The sequence below is a fragment of the Rhinolophus ferrumequinum genome, chromosome 23 (assembly GCF_004115265.2).
Source record: "Rhinolophus ferrumequinum isolate MPI-CBG mRhiFer1 chromosome 23, mRhiFer1_v1.p, whole genome shotgun sequence".
Lineage (NCBI taxonomy): Eukaryota > Metazoa > Chordata > Mammalia > Chiroptera > Rhinolophidae > Rhinolophus > Rhinolophus ferrumequinum.
The window spans coordinates 40,285,402-40,307,079 of record NC_046306.1 but is presented as its reverse complement, the minus strand read 5'-3'; the positions used below and the strand labels follow the sequence as shown (position 1 = coordinate 40,307,079).

Below are 21,678 nucleotides of genomic sequence, written 5' to 3'. Positions count from 1 at the left end.
AAATCGACAAACCTTTAGCCAGACTCATTAAAAAAAAAGAGAGAGGGGACCCAAATTAATAAAATCAGAAATGAAAGAGGAGAAGTGACAACAGACACCGGAGAAATACAAAAAGTTTTAAGAAATTACTATGAGCAACTATATGCCAACAAATTTGACAATCTGGAAGAAATGGACAATTTTCTAGAGGCGTACAACCTTCCAAGGCTAACTCAAGAAGAAACAGAAAACCTGAATAGTCTGATTACCACCAGGGAAATTGAATCAGTAATCAACAATCTCCCAACAAACAAAAGCCCTGGACCAGATGGCTTTACAGGTGAATTTTACAAAACGTTCAAAAAAGAATTATCACCTATTCTACTCAAGCTCTTCCAAAAAATCCAGAAGGAGGGAAGGCTCCCAAACACTTTTTATGAGGCCACTATCACCCTGATCCCCAAATCAGACAAAGACACCACAAAAAAAGAAAACTACAGGTCGATATCTCTAATGAACATAGATGCAAAAATCCTCAACAAAATATTAGCGAACAGAATTCAGCAATACATTAAAAAGATCATACACCATGATCAAGTGGGATTCATCCCTGGTATGCAAGGGTGGTTCAACATCCGCAAATCAATTAATGTGATACACCACATTAACAAAATGAAAAATAAAAATCACATGACCATATCAATAGATGCAGAAAAAGCATTTGATAAAATCCAGCAGCCATTTATGATAAAAACCCTTAAGAAAGTGGAAATAGAGGGATCATATCTCAACATAATAAAGGCCATGTATGACAAATCCACAGCTAACATCATACTCAATGGGGAAAAGCTAAAACCATTCCCCCTAAGATCAGGAACAAGGCAAGGTTGCCCACTATCTCTGCTTCTATTCAACATAGTGCTGGAAGTTCTAGCCAGAGCAATCAGACAAGAAAAAGAAATAAAAGGCATCCAAATTGGTAAGGAGGAAGTAAAATTATCATTATATGCAGATGATATGATACTATATATAGAGAACCCTAAAGACTCCACCAAGAAGCTATTAGAGCTGATAGATGAATTTAGTAAGGTAGCAGGACACAAAATTAATATTCAGAAATCAGTTGCATTTGTATATACCAATAATAAAACATGAGAAGGAGAAATTAAAAAAAACAATCCCATTTACAATTGCTCCAAAGACTATAAAATACCTGGGAATAAATTTAACCAAAGAAGTAAAAGATCTGTACTCAGAAAATTATAAGACACTGAAGAAAGGAATAAAGATATAAATAGATGGAAACACATGTCATGTTCATGGATAGGAAGAATTAATATAGGTAAAATATCCATACTGCCTAAGGCGATATACATATTCAACGCAATTCCTATCAAACTACCAACGACGTTTTTCACAGAAATAGAACATATAATCCTAAAATTTATATGGGACCATAAAAGAATCTGTATAGCCTCAGCAATCTTGAGAAATAAGAACAAAGTGGGAGGTACAACAATACCTGACTTCAAATTATACTACAAGGCTACAGTAATCAAAACAGCATGGTACTGGCATAAAAACAGACACATAGATCAATGGAACAGAATAGAGAGTCCAGAAATAAATCCATGCCTATATGGCCATTTAATCTACGACAATGGAAGCAAGAATGTACGATGGGGTAAAGACAGTCTATTCAATAAATGGTTCTGGGAAACCTGGACAGACACATGCAAAAAAATGAAGCTGGACCACCTCCTTACACCATATACAAAAATAAATTCAAAATGGCTTAAAGACTTAAATGTAAGATCTGAAACCATAAAATACCTAGAAGAAAATATAGGAAGAAACTTCACAGACATTACCCGGAGTAAGATTTTTACTGGTATATCCCCTTGCGTGAGGGAAGTAAGAGAAAAAATAAACATGTGGGATTACATCAAACTAAAAAGATTTTTCACAGAAAAGGAAACCATCAATAAAACAAAAAGGGATCCTACTGAATGGGAAAAGATATTTGCCAATGATATATCTGATAAGGGATTAATATCACAAATCTATAAAAAACTCACTCAACTCAACTCCAAAAAAACAAACAACCCAATTAAAAAATGGGCAGAGGACTTGAAGAGACATTTTTTTAAAAAGGACATACAGATGGCAAACAGACATATGAAGAAATGCTCAACCTCACTAACCATCAGAGAAATGCAAATAAAAACCACAATGAGATACCACCTCACCCCAATCAAAATGGCTGTCATCAATAAATCAACAAACAACAAGTGCTGGCGTGGATGTGGAGAAAAGGGAACGCTTGTGCACTGTGGTGGGATTGCAGATTGGTGCAGCCACTATGGAAAACAGTATGGAGGTATCTCAAAAATCTGAAAATGGAACTACCCTATGATCCAGTAATTCCACTCCTAGGTATCTATCTGGAGAAATCCAAAACTCCAATTCAAAAATCTTTATGCACTCCTATGTTTATTGCAGCACTATACACAATAGCCAAGACATGGAAACAACTGAAATGCCCATCGGTAGATGACTGGATTAAGAAACTGTGGTACATTTATACAATGGAGTATTACGCAGCCATAAAGAAGAAAGAAATCTTACCATTTGCAACAACATGGATGGACCTAGAGAACATTATGTTAAGTGAAATAAGTCAGACAGAGAAAGATAAGTACCATATGATCTCACTTATATGCAGAATCTAAAGAAAAGAATAAGTGAATGAACTAATCAGAAACAGTTTTGGAGACAAAGAGGAAAAACTGAGGGTTGCTAGATGGGCGGGGGGGGTGGGGTAAGGGGGAAGGTGAGGGGATTAGAAAACAATCAGTAACCACAAGATGGCCACGGGGTTTTGAAAATTAATCTGGGGAAGGTAATTTAGTGGTTACCAGAGGGTAAGGGGGTTGGGGGGTGGGAGATGAGGGTAAGGGGGATCGAATATATGGTGATGGAAGGAGAACTGACTCTGGGTGGTGAACACACAATGTAATTTATAGATGATGTGATACAGAATTGTACACCTGAAATCTATGTAATTTTACTGACAATTGTCACCCCAATAAATTAAAAATAATAATAATGAGGAGAGTGATGGGGGAACAAAAGAGTAAGGCAGTGTTACCTTAGAAGGAAGTGTACTGAACTTCTCTCCCACTATTTAAACCTTCCTACCTTGGGCCACTCGACAGTCCCTGCCTGCCAGTACTACCTTCAAGCACCACAAGAGGAAGCCAGTTGACTGATGCCCCTCCCAATCAGTCAGGGGGGTGGGCAGCCTTCCCAGTGACTGGAGAAATGCAGTGGAGAGCAGATATGCACAACTGTCAGGATACCCAGGCCAGACAGCCATACTGGTAATCTAATCTGTTATTCCTGACAGAAACAGACTTTTAAGGAAAACCAACAAATGTAAAAGACCAGAATAGAGAAACATACAACTTACTCCAGAGAAAACAGAGGTTATTCAGGGAACAGAAGAGAATTAAAGAAAAAAAAATCTATTAGTGTCCTCAGACATACCAAAAAGGATTTTCAATATAACATAACATCATGCTGCTACAAAAAGGAACAAGGAAGAGACTTGGAAGTTAAATATACGGACCCTGTAATTAAAATCCCAATAGCATGCCTGGATAATAGAATAGACATGGCTGAAGACTGATTAGGGATCCAGAAGACAAAATTTAAGGAAATCTCCTAGAAAAAAGTATTAGAGATTAAAAAATATGAGAAGAAAGCTAAGAGACAGTGAATGACCAATTCAAAAGTTCCAGTAGCTATTTAAAAAGGAATTCAAGAGGAAAAGAAGAGAGAAAAATGAAAGGGAAGAAACAATTAATAAAATCATAGAAGAAAGATATTCCCAAGCTCAAAAGAGGCATAAGATACTTCTTGGTAAATTTTCAAAATTTCAGGGATAAAAAGCAAAAAACGAATTCTTAAGAGAGAAAGCAAACAAATATACATTTATTTACATCAAATTATATTTTATCAGTGACCCTGGTCACTAGAAGACAACAAGAGTAAAAATGTCAACATTCTGATAAATAATTTGAATAAGAATTGTATACACATTCAAGTGAGTATTCAAGTGAGGACAAAATGGAAATTTCTGTATATGTATGGACTCAGAGACACTACTACCTACCACCCTCTCTAAAAGAAATACTCAAAGATGTATGAATCAAAAGAGAGATGAATTCAAGAATGAGGATAGTTTGAATATATTAAAGGAACAAAGCCACGTAAGCATCTCAATAAATGCCAAAAACACATTTGATAAAATTCAACACTCATTCATAATAAAAACTTTTAGTAAACTAGAAATAGGAGAGAACTACCTTAATTTGATAAAGGATATCTCCCAATATCTAGCAAATATTACTCTAAATGGGGGAAAATACGTATAGAATCATTCCCATTAAAACCAGAACCCCCAAAAAAGTACCTATTATAAACACTACTATTCAATGTTGTTCTAAACATACAATAAAGTTGGAAAAGGAAATAAGGTATAAATATTTTTAAAAGAAGGTGTGGCAGATTCTATTTTCCAAAGATGGTCATGACAGTATCTCTCATCCCACATGCTCTTCTGCAGAAGGAACTTGCACACTCCCATCACGAGCTGGAGTCTATTCTTTGTCCCTGTAATCTGAGCATGCCCTATAGCTGCTTTGACCAGTTATGCTCTGCCGGAAAGAGAATCAATGGAGAAACACTCAGAGCTAATAAAAGACTTCAAAAACGTGATTGGATACAAGATCACAATACAAAAATTAGTAGTTTTCCCACATACCAAATATTGAAAGCACAATGAAAAAAAAAAGTGTCTATTCACAATACACAGAAAAATATAAAACATGTAAAAATAAATCACAAATGTCCAGGACTGTATTGGTCATGGTCTCAGCAGGAAACAGATGGTATGTTCAAATTAGCATAATTGGAGGTAGGTTTAACAAAGGGACTATTTACAATGAGGGGGCAGGGTGTAGAGAAACCAGCAGGGATAGTGTAGCAGCAACTGCAAGATATTACCACCCTAAGTAGGTGGCATGAGACGTACTGGTTACTGGAACCCAGTAAGAGTCATGGACAAGAGGCTGACTTGAAAAGATCAGAGAATTCAGTGGAGAGACCAGGGACCCCAATTTCACTCTCCTCCCTTCTTTTCATCAGGGTTCCCCATTGGCCAAACCTAACTGGAACCCAAAGGGCAAAGGCACTGTGATGCTACCCACCAGGTTGGGCTTCCTGGGATTGCACAGGATGGAGAAGGGCACACAGTGAACCCGAGGGGTAGACAAGTATCTGGCAAAAAAAAACTTGTGTGAAAAAAAGCCACAAAACTTTTCTGAAGAATCCAAACGAATTCAACAACAGAATAACAAAAATAGAGGCAGCTATGTTCCTAGAAGGGAAGTCCCAGTATTTTAATTGTCAATTCTGCCTAAAATTTTCTATAAAATCTACATAGGTGCAAACAAATTCATAAGTATTACAAGGTTTATCTGGGGGAAGAAATATCCAAGTAAAACCATGAAAATTTAGGGAAAAAAGACAAATGAGAGAAGACTCCCTACCAGATATCAAAGCACATGATAATGAAATAGATATCAACAAATAAATCCGTGGAACAAAATAGAGAGTAAAAACAGACACAGGCACATGGAAATTTAATAATGTAAAGGCAGCATTTTAAATCAGTGGGGAAAGAATAGACTACTCTGTAATAAAAACTTTAGAATAATTGGCTGTGCACTGGGAAAAAATAAAATCAGATGTCCTCTTGAGAGACACACACACACACACACACACACACACACACACACACACACACACACACACACACACCCCTAATTAAGTGCAAGGGAGAATGTTGGAAGAGATAAATGCCTATCAATAGCAGTAATCCTTTGGAGAGAGCAGTGGGACTTTTTTTGATGGTGGAAGGTTATTTGAATTTTTAGAATGTGAACTGGAATGTTGAACTGGAAAAAAAATGAATATTTGGAAGGCTGCTGAGTGGGATAAAAGCATATGATGATTTATATCCTTCAGAAAAAGAAGACATTCATATTAAATAAGTAAAAATGAAACTTCAAAAGATGTATTGCGGGACCAGCCGGGTGGCTCAGGCGGTTGGAGCTCTGTGATCCTAATGCCGAAGGCTGCTGGTTCGATTCCCACATGGGCCAGTGGGCTCTCAACCACAAGGTGGACACTTAGACTCCTTGACTCCCACATGGGATGCTGGGCTCCGCCCCCTGCAACTAAGATTGAACACGGCACCTTGAGCTGAGCTGCCGCTGAGGTCCAGGTTGGCTCAGTTGGTTGGAGCGCATCCTCTTAACCACATTACCGGTTTGACTCCCACCAAGAGATGGTGGGCTGTGCCCCCTGCAACTAGCAACAGCAACTGGACCTGGAGCTGAGCTGCGCCCTCCACAACTACGATTCAAAGGACAACAACTTGACTTGGAAAAAATCCTGCAAGTACACACTGTTCCCCAATAAAGTCCTGTTCCCTTTCCCCAATAAAATCTTAAAAAAGAAAAGAGGTATTGTGTGATAATTTGATATAAAAAGGCACAAAGAAATTAATATCCATTTCATAATTTACCATTTCATTTCTGATCACTGCAATGCCAACTATTTGTTCTGCCACATCAGCTACAAATGCCTGCAGTGGTGTTCCATCCTGAAATGATAAGCATGTTTTAAAACCCTTGAAAATATCACTATTAATGTTTCTGTAAGCAGTCAATAATGGGTTTTGACGATGATCACATAATGATAGTCAGAGCCACCATCTATCACCACTTACCTCTGGGCCAGGTAGTAAGTTAAATGCCCTCTTTGTGTTCATTTGAACCTCACTCCAACCTATAAGTATTATCATTATTTCTACTTCATTTATGAGAAAATAAGGCTTGGGAGGCTGAGTAACTTGTCAAGATCTCCAGCTAGTAAGGGATGGACCTATGATTCAAATCACATTCCCTTGACTTGGAATCTGTTTTCTTTAGCTCTACAACAGTAATTCTCAAATATTGTGGTCTCAGGGCCCCCATGCCCGGAAGACTACAAAGAGCTTTGGTTTATGTGTATAATGTCTATCACTATTTCCTGTATTATAAATTAAAACTGAGAAAATTTCGAATTTTTAAAATTTTAACTTGTTAATTAAAACAAATTTTTTAATTTGACAAAAATACTGAGAGAAGAGTAATAATGTTTCATATTTTTAAAAATCTCTTTAATGTCTGACTTAATAGAAGACAAGCTGGATTCTCATGTCTGCTTTCTGTAATCAATCTGTTGCAATATGTTATTTTGGTTAAAATATATGAAAAAATATCTTCACCAAGATACAGAGTTGAAAAAGGAATAATCTTTTCAGATATTTATAGATATTTTTCTTTGACGCTCCACCGAAACTTAAGAAGTGGTAGTGTTTTAAAGATTAAAATCTTTAAGTACTGAATCTGAAACCATGTCAATGAACTTTGTATATACTACTGCAATAAAATTCATTGGTCTGTTTTGCATTTTGAATGAATCTTTTACCTATGCATGATTTTGTAACATCATGTATTGTTTATCTGGAAAATATTGGTTTGCCAAGGTTATGTAGATTTTCCATATGTTGACCTATTTCATTAAAAAATACCAAAATATCACACTGGCTAATATCACCACCAGACATATCAGAAAAAGTCTTTTAAATATTGGGAAGCTGTATTGGGAAGCTGTCAAGCACACAATGGCAGATCCTGACTTTCCAAAATTCTAATTTTTTTCTTGAAAGCTTGGATTTTATCATAGGTGACAAATGCTGTCAGTTGTTCTCTTGGAGCGACAAGCTCACTTTATTCATTTTTAAGAAAATGTCTGCCAACTACCCAAGACAGATATTTTGTCTGCCAGCTATTCTTTCAAGTAAAAATGGTGTTCCATGAAAACAGCGGCTGGATCAGCATGTAACTCAAACAATTGCAGAAATGTGTTTTCCTGAAACCACCAACATACTTTCAGTCTGCAGCAGAAGAGCTTTGTGTGTACTTCTCATTTTGCCACACAAAATACTAAAAATACATGTACTCAATTGAGGTGGAGACTTAATAAACTTAACCGTTTTTACTGCTTCAAGTGACACTGGCTTTCCCTTTTTTTTAATTGAAATGTCTATTGAGACAGATGCAGATTCATAAGCAGCTGTGAGAAATAACACAGGGAGATTTCTTGTACACTTTGTCCAGTATCCCCTAATGCCAGCATTTTGCAGAACTCTAGTATAACATGACAAGCAGGGAATGCACATTGATGTGATTGTGTGTGTGTATTAAATGCTCCACAATTTTATCCCGTTTAGATTCCTGTACACAGCACCACAGTCAAGATGATACTGAACAGTTCCCACACAGGATCTATGGGACCGTCTCTTATAACCACACCCATCTGCCCCTGCTCTCCTCCCATCTTTAACCGGACAGCAAATGATATAGTCTCCATTTCTAAAACTTTGTCATTTCAAAAATCTCATATAGGAGGAGTCATACTGTATGTAACCTTTGGGACTGGCTTTTTTCCTCCTTAGCCTAATTCTCTGGAGATTCCTCCAACGTGAGGCATGTATCAACAGGCCATTCCCTTCTATTGCTGACACTATTCCATAGCACAGAAGTGCCATGGTTACCCACCCACCTGCTGAAGGACATCCGGGCTCATTCCAGTTGATGTGAGTATATGTGTACAAGTCTTAATTTCTCTGGGATAAGAGCCCAGCAGTGCAATTGCTAGTTCACTTTCATCTTTTTAAGAAATAGCCAAGATGTTTTCCAGAATGGCAATACTATTTCACATTCCCACTAACAACACATGTATGATCTGATTTCCTGGTATCCTTGCCAGCATTTACTAGTGTCATTCTTTTTTATTTTAGTCATTCTGTTTGGTGTGCAGTGATATCCCATTGTGGGCTTTCTTTCCCTGTTGTTACTGTGAGTGTGTGGCAGTGAAGAACTCAGTGACGACTTGGAAGTTTGGTGCCACTGCCTTGATCCACACTGAGGCTCCTGAGGTTTTGTCCACCATTGCTTTTGCACCATCAGTGCAAATATCAGTACCGCAGAAAAGGAAAATAATTTCATACTCATTATGAAAATGGTGTTTACCTCACAGACTCCCTGAAAATTCATGTCTTGTAGACACCTAGGGTTCTTCAGACCACACTTTGAGAACCAGGGCACTACATCATACTGTGTTGGTGAGCCAAAAAAATGAAGAAACAAGAAGACTAAGACAAACAAAAACAAAAATACATGTGCTGGAGGAAGTTTTCTTTTAATTCAATGCCTTTATAAATATTAAGTTTCACTACGTTTAGGTGTTTGGCATCTCCCTCTTGATGACTTAAAAATTATCCAAAAGGTTTATTCAAAAGAGCCAATGACTGGTAACTCCTCAAATTACCTCAACAGTAGAATGAAGAAATAAATCGTGGTATAATTATGCAATGAAATGCTTTATGCCACAATATGGATCAACCTCACAAACATTGCTGAGCAACAGAAGACTGATTATCAGAAAACATACAGTATGATCCCTTTAAATAAAGTTCAAAAACAGCTTTAACTAATCTGTCATCTTAGAAGTCAAGGTGGTATTAACTTGGGGAGAGAGTGACTGAATGAGAGCATAAGGGGGACTTCTGGTGGGCTGGGGTTAATCTGTTTCTTGAAACAGGTGCTTGTTACATGGTGTATTCAAATTGTGAAGTCCATCAAACTGTTTATTGGGGTTATACTTCAATATTTTAAAATATCCCAATATTTTAAAAATAATAAAATTTATTAAAAAGTTAACTAAGTATTTCTCTAACTACATGCATTGTTCCATGTCTGGCCAAATTAACTGGCATAGTCCTTAAGAAAGCAGTGTTAATGTAAGAACAACTGCTAGCTTTCCCATTGCCATGGCAAAAATACAGTACAGTTACTATACTAGAAAAAGAACCCAACATTTGTCATACAGGAACTTTCCCAGGCCATGCAATCCTTAAGGATGCAGCCAGCTCAACAAAAGGATATAGACAGACTCATCAACCAGTAGGGCTGAAAAGGGGTTCCATGCCCTAAGTTTGATATCAAATGCTGCTGAGTTGGGCACCAGGCACCCACATATTCCTGAGCCACCATTTACTAACCTCAGTCAGATTTGTGTATTCTAAGCATGGGGATCTATCTCATTTTGTGACACGTGTCTGGATCAAGTCCAAATTTTCCATCCCCATGGTAAGGATTTAGGGTATCTGAACAGCCTCACTTTTTTCAACCTCAGTTTCCTTGTTTTTCTCCTCTTGCTCCCATCTTCCAATGCCACCTCTGCCACTCCCCACCACACGATTCTCCCACTGAGGTCCAAGGAGACATCAGGGTTGAACCTACATGGGTCATAATAGGCCAATAGTGTAAGGAAAAGGAAGCCAGTCTAATCATAGCAAGTACTTACAGGGTCTCTGCGAGCCTCATTGTAATGCTTTAAATCCTCCAATATCCTTTTATTCACCATGAGGGTGCTGACAAGATTTTCAACACCAGGAGTATCCGATAAATTGGCTAATCTTATATTAATGGTCCTGAGCAAAGAGAAATACATTTTTTCAGGCTAAAGTACTAAATTATTTTTCCCCTCCCTAAAAAAAAAAAGGAGACAGAATTGTAACATATCATTTATATAATATAGTATCAGTAAAATACCTTTATATAACATTGGGGTTTAAATGATTACAAAAGTAACTCATCTCGTTCTAGAAAACCTGGAAAAAACATGTAAAAGAAGTACAAAGAATAAGGTAAAATCACTGATAATGCCATTAACCAGAGACAACACAAACTAACACTTTAAATTCATTTAATTTAAAATGTTCAGCACCACGCTTTATTTCATATGTACTTCATACACAAAGCCAAATTCTTCCCCAAATTTAAAAAATATATTAAGAAATTACATTGAAGTTGAACACCTTCTCATATATCTATTGGCCGTCTGTATGTCTTCTTGGGAGAAGCGTCTGTTCAAGTCCTCTGCCCATTTTTAAACTGGATTATTTGTTTCATTCTTGAGTTGTATGAGTTCTTTATATATTTTGGATATTAGCCCCTTCTCCCATTCAATTGGTTGCCTCTTTGTTTTGTTGATGGTTTCTTTTGCTGTGCAGAAGCTCTTTAGTTTGAAATAGTCCCATGCATTTATTTTTGCTTTTATTTCTCTTGCCTATGAGGTCATAGATGGATCTTGAGAATATTGTGCTAAGTAAAATAAGTCAGATGGAAAAAGTCGAGAACCACATGATTTCACTCATATGAGGGATATAAAACTGAAAGCAACAAATGAACAAACGAGATAAACAAAATCTCATAGACACAGACAAGAGTTTAATGGTTACCAGAGGGGAAGGGAGGAGAGAGGGTGGTAGAAAAGGATAAAGGGGGTCAAATATATGGTGATGAAAGATTTGTGTTTGGGTGGTCAACAGAATGCAATATACAGATGATGTATTATAGAATTGTACACTTGAAACCTACATAATTTTATTAACCAATGTCACCCCAATAAATTGAATTTAAAAAGTTAAATCACAGAGAACTATATAAAGAAAAGGAATTACATTGAACCTGGGCTGGCTTCATGAGAATTCTTAATAATTTTATCTTTGATTTTGTGTGTTTTACTTGAAGTCAAATAAGACAATGGAGCATGTGTGGGGCCTTGGCGCCTTGGCTCACATGTAGTAACAACCTCCCACCCTCACTCCATAGTGGTTCTCTCCCATCTGTTCCTTGCCCCTGCCATGTTGGGCCCCAAAGCGTTTCCCTATCCCTGCCCCATGACTGCTGTCACCCTCTGTGAGAGGTGACAACTAGGTTGCATCAGTGGGGGAGGCCAACATTAAGCCACCATGCCCCACCCTCAGTGGGGTCCTGGACACAGGTATGGGAAGGATGGTGGTCAGGATGTCCCACGGAGTCTCTTGTCAGAGCAAAGTGGTGGACATCCCCACACAGGACACGCAGTGCCATGGCGTGTTCAGCTGGCAATTCAGCATGGGCCTCTTGCCCATCCCCCACCCAAGTACTCTGTGCATCCCAGTGTAGAGGTTGCCAGATATTGGACGATACCTATTTGCCATGCACCGGAGCGGTGAGCCCATAGGAAGGGGAGATGACTTCTCCGTCTTAGGCTAGAGCCCCACATTTTTATTTTGTAATGGGCCCTGCACATTATATAGCTGGTCTTGCACTGAATGTTCTCCAGTCATTCAGGTATTATTACTAAGTTGGATAGTGCTACTCTTCCTAATATTAATAAAGCAAAATATTCTAACCTACATAATTTTCGATTATAGTTAATATTTGTGCTTAAATTTTAATGTATGCTCCCATACTATGGACAAAGTGGCTTATTTGCAAAGAACAATCTACCTCTGTAATTAACTGGTATAAAAATTATCAATTAATATCACCTTAATATTTATGAGCAACTTTTAAGTGAAAGATAAGAAGTTGGTTCTGATATGGACACCTTATACCAAAATCTAGTTCAAATGTATTAAAGATGTAAATGTAAAAAATAAGACCACAAAAGTACTAGGAAAATACCCAAGGGAATTAAGAGCATATGTCCACACAAAACCTTGTCCATGAATGAGTTCATAGCCGCATTATTTATAATAGCCCCAAAGGCAGAAAGAACCCAAATATCCATCAATTTCTGAATGGACAAACAAAATATGGCACATCCATACAATGGAATATTAAGTCAGCCATGACAGTGAGTGAAGTACTGATACATGCCACAAAATAGATGAACCCTGAAAACATTATACTGAGTGAAAGAAACCACAAAGGCCACATACTGTATAATCCATTTATATGTTATGTCCAGAATGGGCAAATTTATAGAGACAGAAAGTAAATTAGCTGCTGCCAGGGAGCTGGGGGAGGAGAGAATAGGAATGGCTGCTTAATGGATATGGGGTATCCTTTGGGGTGATGAAAATATTTTGGAGTCACATAGAGGTGATAGTTGCACAACTTTGTGAATGTACTAAAAACCACCGAATTGGATACTTTCAATGGGTGATTGCTTGGTATGTGAGCGGTTACCAAATATATATATATATATATATATATATATATATATATATATATATATATATATATATAATACCAAAGTAAGTTGAAAGGAAAAAGAAAGGGGAATGGCAAATAATAGCCAAAATACAAGCTAGTATAGCAATCTAAATATAAGATAAACTAGACCTTAAGGCAAAAAGCATTAGGAGAGAAAAAGTTCTTTATTTAATAAAAGTAAAAACATAATGTTGTATGTCAGTTATAACTCAATAAAAAAGGAGTTAATATGTAGAGTGTGTATCTTCATTTTGACTCATCAAATGATTATTAATATGTATTCTAAATAACAATTATATATTTATAAAAAATTCACTAGGAAGATGTGACAATATCAAATCTGTAGGGATCTAACAATACAGCTTCAGAATATTGAAGTAAAAATTCACAGAATTATGAGAACTTGACTACTTCACCATCATATTGGTAAAGTTGAATATACCTCTCTCAGGAACTAGTATCAGACAAAATATTGGACTCGGCACCTCCTAATGAAAAAAACCTGATATAGTCATCTCAATCTTATTCCAAAGCCCTCCACCAGTTGTCTTTCCCATCTTAGTTAATGGTAACCCCATTCTTCCAGTGGTTCAGGCTCAAACCCTGTGCTTCATCTTGGCTCTTTCTCACACACCTCACTTCCAGCCCAGCAGCGTGTCAGGTGACTTTCCCTTCAAAATGCATCCAGAATCCAACCACTTCTCACAACCTCCAATGCTGGCCCCAGCCACCATCACTTCTTGCCTGGGTTATTGGAACAGCACCCTAATACGTATCTATGCTTCTACCTTTGCCCTGAAAATCCATCTTCAACAAAGCAAATAGAATGATGCTTATAAAATACTGTCAGACCATGTCACTCTTCTACTCAAATCCCAGTAATGCAGATGTTCTCAACCTCTTCTATACCAAGGATGCCTCCTTATAATGCATAAAACATGTAGGATTATAAAATATGAGATTCATTAAAGAACATGATTTAGTAGTTATCTAATAATATAGTTGAGCATAAGCCATAAGTAATATTTATAGATGTATGCAAATCCTGTAATGTGATAGGAAAATAGCTGTCATTTCAATTTAAGAGAAAGTTACAGGTACTACTGATCCTCTTGTGGTTTGCTGCCTACTTTTACAATGGAATGAAATTCTAATTTTCAGTTAAAGCTTCATGAAAATAAAGATGCAATTTTCCCCCTGAATTCAACCCATGGACCAAGGTTAAGATCCTCAGCTATGATTCCCGTCTCACTCCAAGTAAGAGCCAAAGTTCTAGAAAGGCTGAGAGCCCCTCCACGACAGAAGCCTCCTTCCCATGCCCTTTTCCTGGGATCTTTCCTCCTGACTCATCTCCAAATTGTCAGCTTCTTGCTTTCCCTGAACCTCTCACAGGCCTCTCTACTGTCCCTCAGACATTCTAGGCACACTCCCTCATCAGAAGTTCTTCCTGGGAATTCTGCTTCCTCCACCTCAAATATGCAAACCTTGTTCTCTCACCTCAATATCAAGTGTTTGCTCAAAATCACCTTCTTAGTGGAGCCCCTCCTTTACCCTGCCCCCCACCATTAAAAATTTAGAAACCCTGACACTTCATCACCTGCTCTATTTTTCTCCATAGTACTTCCTACCTTCTATTTATTTTAGTCATTGTTTTGTTTCCTCCCACTAAAATGAAACTTCATGAGGATAAGAAGTCTAATCTATTTGCTCACTGCTGCACCCTCATTGCTAGGTAAGTGCTCAATAAATATTTGTCAGATGAATGAATAATGCAGCTTGCATGTTGATGGCCAGAGACTCTTCCCCATGTTTCTATGTAGGATACATGCTACAGTAGGGTTATTAGGATTGTTGTTGGAGCCAGGACAGTGAATGAACATGTAACACTGATGCATATCTCTATTGTGGTATCCTTTGTTTCTGGGATGTGGCCATCTTACCCTTGGCAAAGCTTTAAGTTCAGAACATATCATGGTCTACTCTGGCCTTTTCTTAGCCACAGCAGCGCTCAGTTAAGTGTTCAATGGGATATGGGGCTGTTTTACTGCCAGGTATCACAGAAACACAAACATTATTTCACCAGTTTGTCCATGGAAATCTACTATCAATTTGGGGACACAATCACTTTGTGTTATATTGTGAATCTGTCATCTCTGCTATTTATATTCGCCAAAGAACACGTCATACTTTTCATTTGTTTCTAGACTTTCAGGGGGAAGAATGGCAGTAGCAATATGTTTGTGCCCTACTCTAATGCTACACTGTCCAATACAGGAGCCACACCTGGCTACTGAGCAACTGAAAGGTGGAATCTCTGAATTGCGATGTGCTTTATGTGTAAACTGCCCACTGTATCATGAAGACTTGGTGTAAAAAATGTAAAATACCTCATAATGCTTTTTAATACAGATTACATGTTGAAGCAATAATATTTTGGCTATAAGAGGTTAACAAACATTACAATTAATTTGACTTACTTCTTTTTGATTTTTTAAATTAATGTGGCTATTAGAATATTTAAAATTACCTATGTGACTCACTCTATTTCTATGGGACAAGGCTCTTCTCTATTGCCTAGTATTTGCCTCTGAGAGCTACTTTTCAATTATTTTTTGCTCAGTTCAAAAAGCAGAATGTAGGTTTACTCCACAGGCGACATTTTCACTGGAGGCTCTGAGGCAAGTGGCCAGTGTGTATACAGCTACTTAGATGTCAGGTGCTCGGAACAGCAGCCTGTTTGTTCTGCCTTTAACTGGAATGAGATGGCAGGAACCTGTGGCCAGCAAAAGGGAAATACAAATATGGCAATAGGTACATATCCCAATTGCTTTTATACAGCAATTGACAGGAGCATCCAGAAAAAGTAAAAAATGAATATGCATAAGAAATACATCTTCCATTAAAATGCATTCCTTAAAAATCAATTCTTAAAGTGGCTTTATTAAGAATGATTCATTCAGACAGTAACAAATATTTCTGACATGTCTGTTGCATACCCAGTGTGTTCTGGGTGTTGGGGATCCTTCAGCAAACAAGATAGTCCACAATCCCTTCCCTCAGGGAGCTGGCCTTCTCTTGATTCCAGAATCATCTTCTGAGAAATAATCCTGAAATCCCTTATAGTTTCAAATGATGTATATGAAATTAGAAATGGACCAGGAGTTATGGAGACCTCAGTCTGTGTTTTAGCTACAGAGACCCTCAAAAAATAAAATGACTTCAAAACAAAGTTGTAAGGATACTTAGTTTTATTCTCAACATGTGTGATCCTTAGTTAAAATGAAATTATCTTAAAATATATATTTGGACATCATACACACATGTACACACTAAAGGAGATAGTATTTATTGTTGAATTATCAAACTGCTATATTTATTTCTTGCAGTATTTTCAAATAAATTACAAAGATTAAGGATATCCACTGAGGGTTTATAAAATGATACCAAGCTTTCTGTGGAATGAACTTTTAAAGTGCTAAAGAAATATCCAAAAAGACCAAGTTCATTTCGATGTTTGCATGTCAGAATTAAGACTGGCAGAGCTGCAAAAGAGGGTGGGCTCACCGGATGTGCCTAAGTATGGCCTAATGCTCATCTGTCCACAAGTTTTGAATAAGAAGTTTCCAATCTTCATTCTTTCATTAAAACCTTTCTGCCAGGCTCCCTGCTCTGTCCCAGGGCATACACCAAGAAGAACTCCCACCTCCCTCGACCTGTACTGCATGTCGCCTTACCCAACTTTCCTGGAAGTGAACACAGAGTAACCAGAATGATGTAGCCATTCTCTTCTCAAGGTTCAGACGTGGTTCTAAAGCCACCTTGAATCAGAGAGAGAGATTAGCTGTGCTTTCCTTATCATTCCACATGGTTTCTTTCATCCATAGAAAAAGCAAGTTCTCCTGAGGGGGTCCTGTGTGAGACTCTCTTTGTCCCTAACACTTCCCCAGGTCCTTTATCTCCCCAGGTCACCTCTCTCTTACTCCTTTCTCTCTCTGACGTACTTGAATGCCCAAATTTGTGATTGCTCAGGAAATGTCACCTCTCCAGGAAAAAATGATGAAGCCCTTGCCCACTGGGTCTTGAAAGTTTTGCAGCCTCGGTCACCTGCTTCACAACACAAGTTTTTCTTCTTCTCCAGTTTTTGATGGACTCTGGCCTCAAAGGTCAGAATGTATAGTATTTACTCAGACACATAACAAAACAGAATATTATATATAAATGTAGAAGGAAAAACACTTAATTTTTCACCCCCAAAGTGAATGAATGGTTCTATACACTTAGAAATGAGTGTGGGTGTGTGTGTGTGTGGGGGGGGTCACTCAACCTTGCAGAATATAGGGCAGTTTTTTGATGCCAGTAAATTAAAACAATATGACAAGAAGAAGAAAAAGTAATTTGAGTCTTTCTGAATTCCAAAGGAGTGATCTATGTAATAGAACATAAAACAATGGTATTTCAGTTTAAACCAAAAACCAAAACAAAACAGCAACCACCAAATAAAGTTTTCTGTCAGGTTCTAGTCAAGGAGGCTGATTAAAAGGACCAGAAGGATTGATGTCAATCCCCTCAATGATGTCAATCCTCTCAAAATTCTCTCAATGATGACATGGGCCTGAAACAGGTATAATGGTGACATGCTGGGAAAAATGACAACCACACATGAGTGAGTCACCACAGAAAAGCAAATAAAACAAAAACACAAGAAGGGAGGAATCATTTAAAAGCCGGCTACCTAAGGGCATTTTTATTTACTGAGCGAAGATGACAATTGGTGGTATGAATTAACTTAGCAGTAAATATTTATTCATAGATATAATTTCTAGCACAATAAATATTACTTGGATAAGAAGGTTTGAAACATATTGCCCCAAATTAAAAATGGCAAATTTCAGAAAAACATGGTTGGGAGGTCAGGAAGATGGACTAAGTGGCCAGTTCATCCAAATGTGTCCTCCTCATAAATAAACAAGAGAAAGGGAAAGCCAGTGTGAAGGTTAAGATGGGCAAGCAGGAGAAAAAGGAAACAAAAATCATTTATGCCACATTCTAACCTCATATTAAGTTTGGAAACATCCTAGAGATCACTACGTAAGGTAAAAAGTGTTAAAAAGCATTTAGTGTATACACATTTCAAATGAAAATTAACATAAATATTAGGAAATGTTCTCTCCCCAAAGACCGGCAGTCATAAGTGAAATGAGGGGAGCCTCCCCATGGCACATGTTGACAGAAGAGGCAGACATCACTAACACCTGAATGAGTGATTTGTCCCAGTACTCGCCAGAATGGCCAGAAGGCAGGTGACAAACACAAATATAATTTCCCAAGGGAAGCAAAACAAGAACGGGCAGGAGACCAGAACATGAGGTCATGAAATTTAAAGTAACCAAACTTAAGAGCAAGAACAATCCATCCCAAATGCCAAGAGAAGTGAAGCAAAAAATGGTAGAACATGATATATTTTAAAATATGGTATTAAAAAAGCAGGTGTCGAGGTCCTGGGCCCTGGCTGTGCCCATGTGGCTCCCTCCCTCACCTCCTTCTCCCAGAGTCCTTCCCTTTGCACCCCCGCCCCCCAGTATTTCTTCCGCCATCTGCTTTACTCTTTACATTCACCTGTATCACTTACACACTATATATTTTATTTCTTCCCTTTAATTCTGTCTTTCTCCTCTAACTAGAATGCAGGCCCAATGAGAGCGAGGATTTTTGTTTGTTTGGGTCACTTCTGCTTCCCTAGCACCTGGAGTGGGGGCTGGCACACACAGAACAGTCAATATTATGTATTGGGTGAATGCGGGGGTATATGCCAGGGCCCTCTGGGAAAGGAAGCTCGCGCCTTCAGCCAGCTTTCCCGCCTCCACAGTGGTGCACGGATGGCAGCCCAGAAGGCAGCAGCCATTTGCCAATGTGATGGAAGCCAACTTCAGGCTGGAGCTGACACCGGGAAAAGCAGAGTGGAAAAAGGAAGAAAACCGAGACCCTGAAGATTCAAACCCTAAAGCCCTACCTATCTCTAGACCTCACACTTACGTGAGCCAATAAATGTCCCACGGTTGGAGCCATTTGGAGTTGGGTTTTCTTTTATTTCCAACTGCAAGCATGCCCACTGATAATCTAAGTTGTGAAATTTAAAAAGATGGTTTTAGAAAAACATAGGTTAATGGGAGGGTGTTATGAAAAGGCAAAAAGTAGAAAGAGATAAGGGAAATCACAATATAAATAAGTAAAAATCTGTAAGACTGTCAGTTCACATAGTCTTATAAAATCTAGCCCAAGGGTCCACTTATGCAACACAGAAGGACCTTAACACCTCAACAGAGACAAGAATTACCAGATAACAAAAGATTTAAAGTAGGTGTGCCTTATAGGGTTATAGAAAATCTGTATTTGGAGGAGAGATTGAATCACAATTCTTTTCAATATATCTTTCAATATATCTTTCAAAAGATATATTCATAAAAGGCAGAAACACCTCTGGCACTTACGAAGCTTTAATATGCATAAAAATCAAGTGGAACACTTGTTAACAACACAGATTCCCAGGAAAACACATTCCAAAGGCCCGAGCGAGGCAGGGCCTGAGATTCTGTACTTGAGCAAACTCTCCATGATTGCTGATACTAGCACTGCTCATCCCTGGACCGCACTTGGAATAGAACTAAACAGTGTATGAAATACAAACTCTCCTTGAGTAAAAAGATGAAGTGACCTTGGAAAGGGAGCCACGTGCTATGGGGCAGAAGGTGCAAGATGCCAGTTTGTGATGACCTTGTAAAGCTGTCAGCCACCCCTGGATGGTCTCCTTTGACATCAGGGAACAAACCCTTGTAAGGCTTCACTTGCTAAAAGCCGAGCATGAGTCGCACAGACACAAGGTATGCGTGTCACAGAGCTTCACTGCACAGAGCCCTGCTTACAAAGGACGCGGGTGCTGCACCTGGACCCCTCCTGCACCCCGGCTGAAATGCAGGTGTCTGTCAATGGGGGAGCGACTATGAAAACATCTTGAAACTTTTAGCGAATACTGTAGGGAAATGGGGGCAGAAAGGGAGGGCCCTGTGAAGACAGTGCCACCTTGGGTAGAATGGATACCAGGGACCACTTCAAGGTGACAGCTACTCTTCGTTGATATCACTCCCACACTCACAATTTTGAACTTCATTTGTGAGACATGAAATTCCTCCAAATGCATTGTTTAATACCAATTATCTTTTTAAAAATACAAATGTCTCTGGGATAGATGACAGGGTGTGAGGTTGTCCTTCCTTCACATTTTTGCAGGAATGTCTTCAGGTCAGCTGGCCTCCTCCCTCTCACCTGGCCACGCTCAGCTGACTGAAGGGGGTGCAGGGTTTGGGCTTTAAAGAGCACAGGGAAGAAGGCAGTTCTGGATATCACATTCCTTTTAGAGCTAAGCAATCCTGACAGGTAAAACAGCCATTTCTAACATTAAATGTGTGATTTCGCTAAAAAAGCATTTTGTGCTTACAATTTACAGAAAATAATTAAAGAAAAGATATTTCTCTAGAAAACAATGGCGTACTGTCATGTCAACAAAATGGACATCCAATGATGGTGACAAATGTGTGCGGTTTTTTGGTTTGTTTGTTTTTTGGGAAGGGGAACAGGACTTGACTGGGGAACAGTGTGTACTTCCAGGACTTTTCCAAGTCAAGTTGTCCTTTCAATCTTAGTTGTGGAGGGTGCAGCTCAGCTCCAGGTCCAGTTGCCATTGTTAGTTTCAGGGGGCGCAGCCCACCATCCCTTGCAGGAGTTGAACTAGCAACCTTGTGGTTGAGAGGACACGCTCCAACCAACTGAGCCATCTGACCTCCCCAGAGCTGAGCGGCAGCTCACTGACTTCATTCTAGTTGCGGAGGGCGCAGTTTGCTGGCCCATGTGGGAATCGAACCGGCAGCCCTGTTGCCCAGAGCTCGCGCTCTAACCAACTGAGCCACCCATCCGCCCCAAATGTGTGCGTTTTGAGGTATGTCTTCCCCTACACAACCAGGCACAGATTCTTGGGTATGGGAACAAGAGTAACAGCACAAATGAACAAGCTGAGAACAGGGTGTGGAGTGGTGGGTGGGTTGGTGACAAAACTGACAGAGGAAAAAAAGGAAGGTTCCTGCTAGGGCTCAGATGGGAACAGTGACAAAGATCATGATTTTCTAAAGGCACTCCAGCTTGTGAGTCTCCAATTTTTTCAGAAAAGCACCCAGATGTACATGATTTGCTCCGCCTTTATATATAAGTGATAAAAGAAAAATGAAGCCGACACTACAGAGAAAAACTGAGTCCCTGCTGCACCCAGGACTAATTTCCAGACAAGTGTTGAAAGTTTCATTACTTTAAAAAATTAGGTTAAATTTTTAATAAAAGCAACACATGTTCATAGTAAAAAGAGAGAGTATGAGAGAAAAGAATATGAACGTTCATTAAGTAAATAAGCCACTAGGAAAAAGCC

At 38.6% G+C, this 21,678-nt stretch overlaps 1 protein-coding gene across 5 annotated transcripts in view; it reads right to left on the bottom strand.

Moving 5' to 3' along the window:
* Positions 1-21,678, bottom strand: part of CFAP61 (cilia and flagella associated protein 61) — a 336,449-nt gene that overhangs the window by 192,416 nt on the left and 122,355 nt on the right. For all 5 annotated transcript variants that reach the window (XM_033094245.1, XM_033094247.1, XM_033094246.1 and 2 more), the window contains 2 exons: positions 10,525-10,651; positions 6,635-6,712 (listed from right to left, as the gene is read on the bottom strand). In XM_033094245.1, the coding sequence (XP_032950136.1) occupies positions 6,635-6,712; positions 10,525-10,651 (205 nt within the window). The remainder of the gene's footprint in view (positions 1-6,634; positions 6,713-10,524; positions 10,652-21,678) is intronic.